The sequence below is a fragment of the Mangifera indica genome, chromosome 20, assembly GCF_011075055.1.
Source record: "Mangifera indica cultivar Alphonso chromosome 20, CATAS_Mindica_2.1, whole genome shotgun sequence".
NCBI classification, from domain to species: Eukaryota; Viridiplantae; Streptophyta; class Magnoliopsida; order Sapindales; family Anacardiaceae; genus Mangifera; species Mangifera indica.
This window is the reverse complement of record NC_058156.1, coordinates 3,362,099-3,368,477: the sequence shown is the minus strand read 5'-3', so window position 1 is coordinate 3,368,477 and position 6,379 is coordinate 3,362,099. Positions and strand designations below refer to the sequence as shown.

Genomic DNA, 6,379 nt, shown 5'->3' with positions numbered 1-6,379 from the left:
AAATTTAAATACAAATTATTTTTTAATTATTAAAACCAAGAACGATACTATGAATATTTTATTTATAATCTCTCACTTGTGATAGAGAAATACTATAGTTATATGATAAAAAATATTATAACATAATACAAATAAATTAATTTACATACTCTATAATTACAAACATAAATAAAATATTTACCATACTATTTATCTAAATAGATTAAATTTATTTTATATTTAATCTATTTGTAATTTTCTTAATGATAAAATTGAAATAAAAATGAAATTATAAACATAGAGAATTATTATTTGTAAATTCAAACAATTTTTGAAAGAGCGTTTATAAGAGAAAATGAGATTAATAATATAATAAAAGAATTGAAATTAAAAGATTTATAAATAAAATTGAAAAATAAAAAATATTTGAATTGTTTATATTAAAAAAAAAAATAAACAACTTATGCCTAAAGCAGAAACTGGCAAAAGCAACAACATGGGAGTTGGCTTTGGCTTTTTACTTTTTTTTTTAATTTTAATTTTTCAAAATTCTTAACAGTGATGGGCAGGGTCGGATCGACACCCATGAGCCTAATATCTAGAGCTACAGTTTAGTCCAAAATATCCATAGCTTGAGTTTGACACGCTATGGTATCAAACTGGACTTAAATTCCAAGCCTTTATTCAGTCCGACCCAATTAACGTGTCAATCCCAAATTATCAATTTTCCCACCTTTGCCTTTCTCCTCCAAATTTCTCGCATGGGTACTCTTAATTTTCCTTTTATTCCGATGAGATTGCCTTAAAATCTACGCAAATGCATTCTTTAACTTCCTATTGTCAATAGACACCTGAACTCTCTGTTATTTTGACCTTCATATGATAGCTTTAGTTATGGCTGTTAAGTTTAGTTCCTCTTCACTTTCTTGCGCGGCTAATTCTCTGTTCCCTCCTTTAAAACCTAGAATTACTTCCAAGGTAGCTTTTCAACCCTTTGTTTCAATATTATAATTCTTTGTTGTTGTTATGTTCTGTTTCTATGGATTTCCATAGAAACATCGTAGAGTTCGAGTGGCTTTTCCTTTTTCTAAGAATCTCTTTTTTCGCATTTTTTCATTGAATTTTTTTTTTGTTTGGATTAAACTTTTAATTTTCTGTGTAGTTTACAATTTGTTGAAATTGTAATAGAATATCAACATCTATATATTAGAAATGTCCTATACTTTCTATATTTAGCAACCTTAGACCTTGTTAATTACCCAAAAAAAAAAAAAGGAGAAAAACCCTAAGACCTTGTTGTGTTATTAATTTTTTTTAAGATATATATATATATATTTTTGGGAGTGCACATGGGCCGTCGCTGTCATGGAGTTCACTGCATGTTTCAGTTATCTGATAACCTTTGAATTATAACTGTTTTCGACAGACAAGTCTCAATGATTTGGACTTTATGGTGCACGTTTGTATGTGTTGGCCAAATGATCCACCACTAGATCTTGTTAGTGTTTCCTTTTCCCCTTCAGTGTCGTTACTTGCTCCTTTATGATGTTCTCTGGAAGTGACGTCGCTTTTGATTTGCCACTGCCCCATTCATTAATTAAAGAAATCTGAAGAAAATATGGTAGTGGCATTGTGCTTTTCGGAAGAGATCTTCCTCATTCAAAATTCTATTATATTTGATGGTTATTAAGTGGGAGATAGATCTGTGTTTTTCTTAAATATCTTACTGTGAAGGAGTGTAAGGTATCTGCAAACAATAAGGATATAGTTTTAAGTACCGTATAAAAGCTTTTCCCCTTTTGAAGCCAGCTCAGTGATCTATCTCGAATTAACTATGTTTAGCATGCCACAGTTAACCTTCTTTGTCAACAACTTTGTATAATTTCTACGATCTGGCATGTTATTCCCATTTATGCATATGGGGATGTTTGAATTGAAGATGTCTAACTAGTTTGAAAGCTCGCTTCTACTTTTCTAGTCTTATAACTCTTGTGTGCTTTGATACCCAGATGACCTTGTTACAGAGACCATATGACAGAAGGCGACATGAAATTCTGCAGCTTCAACATTTGAAAGGTAGCTTTCATGACTTGTTGAATATTCTTCAAAGGGCTAATAATCCTTTTTTAAGTTTTAATAACCACCCCAACTTGATTTTTCCCTCAAGGACTATGTGAGGTGCTACCAACAATGGTAATCAGGTCTTTTGGCTTTATATTGATATTAAATACCAATTCACCAATTCGGTTGCCTATTGTGTATTTAAGATTTTGAACTCTGATTTTACCACTGCTGTGCAAAGTGTCACTGCTGTTCTATTCTTCTTCTCATGGTTTCCTGTGGTATTTTGAGTAGTCAAGTCATGCCACTTCATATATGGACTACTGAAGTTACATGGAAAGTTTCAAAAGAGGGTAAATGTGCAATGTGCCATTTCTGAGGATCAATCAAAATACATTGAGCTCAAACCAGATTCTTTAGAACAAGTCAATCCACATCTTGATTTGGAAGATGTCTCTTCGTCCGGTAGTTTATCTATCTCTCATGAGGGAGCTAATGGAAGACCTGGTTTAATTTCATTTTATAATCGTCCATACAAAATAGAGGATAAGATCAATGTATCTGATCTGCAAAGAAATCAAAGCAGTCTATTATGGTTTGTTGGTCCTGCTGTTCTTGTGGCCTCTTTTATATTCCCCTCACTTTATTTACGCCGTATAATCTCCACAGTATTTGAGGACTGTCTGTTGACTGGTGAGCGAATTTCCTTATGTTCATGTGATGTTCTTTGTTCTTATTATTGTCATAATTATTTATTATTATTTTAGTTTTCATTTTACCTGTTTAAATCTATTTTTCTTCTGACAAGCCTCAAATAATTTAAATTAACATTAAAGGTGAAAAAAAAGGAAGATTACAAGGGTCACTAAAGTCTTTGGAAGGACAGACTGTTGATTTTAATTTTTCTGGTGTGTTTTTAGAATATTCTGAGGATCATATTTTGTAACTGTTATCCACATTCTAATTGATTTAAGTGAACTATACTGTTGAGTTGGTTACAGCTTCCCTATTGAGTCCGATGGTTGATATTACTGGCTATGGATGATGGGGGAGCAAATATTGGCCAGGACGATCATAGGCACGTTTTGAAGGTAGCCTTGAGTTCTGCTGGCTATTGGGTTTTCCTGAACCAGTGAATGATGGTCCTGGTGTGACAATTATATTTGCAGTTTGAGAAATAGGGCAGGAAATCTGAATGATGATTTGGCAAAGATGGCCAAAATTAAAGATGGAAAGTAAGGTGAGGGAATAGGTGGAATCTTTGGCACAAAAGGGAAGAACTCTATGAGGAGGTTTTCATAAATCGAAGGTTGATTGAGATTTAAATAACTATTAAATGTAACTCAAGTAAGGTGGACAGGCAAATTAGTTGTTAGAAATAAAGCAGGTGTTAACTGTATCTTGGGTCTGATATGAAATGTTGAATCCTGCTTATATTACTTTATCTTTGCAATGCTTTTCTATTTTTTGTTCCAGTTCTGTTTTTATAGCTGGAGATACTTGTTCCATTCTTTAATCATTCTCTGTTCTGCATCTGCAGATTTCCTGATATTGTTCTTCACAGAGGCTCTCTTCTACTGTGGTGTTGCATTTTTTCTTCTGCTAATAGACAGTCTCAGAAGGCCTGTAGGGCCAGTTTCTGTCACAAATAGTAATAGAACCCTGTCTCCTCAATTAGGACAGCGGATCTCTTCTGTTGCTGCCCTGGTACTCAGTCTTATAATACCTCTTGTGACAATGGGCTTGGTCTGGCCATGGACAGGCCCTGCAGCTTCTGCTACTCTCGCTCCATACCTGGTTGGTATTGTTGTCCAATTTGCATTTGAGCAGTATGCAAGATATCTGAAATCACCATCATGGCCTGTCATTCCTATTATTTTTCAAGTAAGTGCTGTAATGATTTATTTCTAAATTCTAATAATCCACCACCTTGGAAATCTATGTTCGGTCGGGATTACAGAAATAAATTAAACTTTATTCTGGAGATGTATAGGTCATTTCAATACATTTGCACCATAAACCTTAGTAGGTATATGTATGATAAAAATCCATTAGAGAGTTTGTTTATCCAATATTTTTGTTCTTTTGGCTGGGTAATATCTGAATGAGTGCTCTCCATTTAGACTTTGCGAGAGGCATGTAGGTTAAGACCCAAACATAATTTTAATATAGCTTTGATGGGCATATATTGAAGAGATATCTTATGCAACACAGGTGTATAGGCTGCACCAACTGAATAGAGCATCACAATTGGTGACTGCCCTGTCATTCACAGTGAGAGGAGCTGAAATGACTGCACACAACTTGGAAATAAACAAATCTTTGGGTGCGCTATTGAATGTCCTTCAGCTCCTTGGGGTCATCTGCATTTGGTCACTCTCAAGCTTCTTGATGCGGTTTTTCCCACCCACTGTCACAACTACAGAGTGAGGAATTATCTGAACTTTAGGAGTGGTATTATTATCTTCCTACTTTAAGTAGCAGAATGCTGCAGTTTGGTCTTGTTCAGGCAAAAGAACTTAGAGGTCCAGCTTTCAAAAAGGATCCAGGTCTTCTGAAAGATTTTGATGAAGATGCTAAAAGCAGGAAAGATTTGAAAAGGACATCTGCCATGCCGCTATTTCTTCAGGTTTATGTTTTCCACGACCTATTTTTGACTTTGTATGATTGGAACACCCGACAGCATTTAAATTTTATCAACACCCATTTCTGACTTGTAAATTGATAATCTTTTGTCAAGATTGGCCATATTCAACAACTGTGTTATAAAAGTCATTAGTGGGATTAAAATCATGTAGGCTGCTTAAGTGGAATCCAGACCTGGCTTCTTTGGCATCAACTTACTGGATTGTGTATCAAAATAAATCTTTGAAGTTTTTTATTGTATAGATTCTTTCGGTACTTATCTTTTATGTCATGTAAGCTGTAAATTTTTTTGTTAGAAATCCAAGTCCTTTATCATCAATACCGGTCTAACTTGGATATTCGATATATTACATGCTCTTTTATTTTTCTTTTTCTTTTCAACGGAGGACTTACGTATTTTAATATTCCCCCAAATGTCAACTGGCTATGCATAGGTGGCATCTAAACTTTGGTTCAGATTTGACTCTTCTTGGCAATTCAACTTGAAAGAGAGTTTTAACTCTTCTTGGGCAGCCTATGACCCGCCACGGTTGCTGGAACAATGACTTATCGAGGTTTTACAGCTTTGATATTGCGTTAGAAATCTAAGTGTTTTAGTATTATTAATTATGGGCTTTTAATATATTTTCACTACAATTGTTATAATGATTTAAACCAATCTAATTTGGATACCTAATAGATTATATGCATATTCATTTTTTCTTCCCAATGTGAGACTTAAATATTTCAACAATTTTCTTTATTTTCTTTTCTAATACAATTTGGTTCAATGATAAATGTATTGGATCTTGAGTTGTAAGTTTGAAAAGTTGCATATTTTTAACGAGGATGTATAAGGAATGATGATCAACATTTTTGTTGATGTGGAGATTTCTCACTGAGTTGAGTATTGATAGAACTCATAGACAAATTTTTCTAGTTAGGTTGGTTAGTCAAACATAAATTATTATTCATTTGCAGATTGGTTGATTTTGCTTTTTCTTTACAGATTTGAGGTCACTAGTTCCTTGCATTCAATAGTTGAATAAAATCGATAGACCACAGTTCAGGTTTCATCTTGGAAGAAATATTTATTCTATGAATACTTCTATTTGCTTTCCTGTCCTAGATTCATAACAAAGTTGGAGAAAATTGAGCCCTTATCATAATGTGGATAACAAGAAGAGAACAATGGAATCGCAGGAGAAAAGGCCGCACTTGGGCAATGCTCCTTGCACAGTCACTAAAGGTAGCTTCTTGTAGGCTACTTGTACTTAAAATAAGGGCACATGCTCTTTTTCCAAATTCTCATTGATCTCAAGAGGGTTGACTAGATCAATGAATCACATCCAAAATATATCTCGATCACCTCATTGGTGAATGAGAATGTCTCAAAGAAAACTCGGGCATGGTTTTAGGACCTTGCAACATCCATAAAGCTTAAAATGTTTAACAAACGTGGTGTTGAGGTAGTTTACCTTTACCTTGATTCTTCAATCTTTGTTTTCTCTCAAGTGTTGATCCCATTGTTGTTTTTTTTCTTATCCATAGGCTTTTGAGTATGATCCTGCTCCTTTATAATAAGGATTATCTTGTCTTATTGGATAATGGCAAGTATAGGTGGAAGATTCACTCGCTCGAGGGAAAGTTTGTTAGCCACAAAAGAGTAGCTCTTGGTCGTGAAAGAAAGGCTAGTCACTACTAAGCAAATCTT

At 34.1% G+C, this 6,379-nt stretch overlaps 1 protein-coding gene across 2 annotated transcripts; it reads left to right on the top strand.

The window, feature by feature from the left end:
- The first annotated feature begins 679 nt into the window (after positions 1-679).
- LOC123204865 lies at positions 680-4,945 on the top strand. Of its 2 annotated transcripts, none has more exons than XM_044621669.1 (5): positions 680-957; positions 1,989-2,055; positions 2,335-2,733; positions 3,581-3,837; positions 4,255-4,945. In XM_044621669.1, the coding sequence occupies exons 1-5, from the start codon at positions 859-861 to the stop codon at positions 4,468-4,470; spliced, it is 1,038 nt and encodes a 345-aa protein (XP_044477604.1). In that variant the 5' UTR covers positions 680-858; the 3' UTR covers positions 4,471-4,945. The 2 variants fall into 2 exon arrangements, with proteins under 2 accessions (XP_044477604.1, XP_044477603.1); XM_044621668.1 differs by having other exon boundaries at positions 3,581-3,924.
- Positions 4,946-6,379: the final 1,434 nt, after the last annotated feature.

Excerpts from the sequence above, each read along its gene's own strand:
- LOC123204865 (XM_044621668.1), top strand. The coding sequence starts at position 859 with ATGATAGCTTTAGTTATGGCTGTTAAGTTTAGTTCCTCTTCACTTTCT. Across the intron at positions 2,056-2,334 it reads GCAGCTTCAACATTTGAAAG|TCAAGTCATGCCACTTCATA; the intron begins GTAGCTTTCATG and ends TATTTTGAGTAG. Across the intron at positions 2,734-3,580 it reads TGAGGACTGTCTGTTGACTG|ATTTCCTGATATTGTTCTTC; the intron begins GTGAGCGAATTT and ends CTGCATCTGCAG.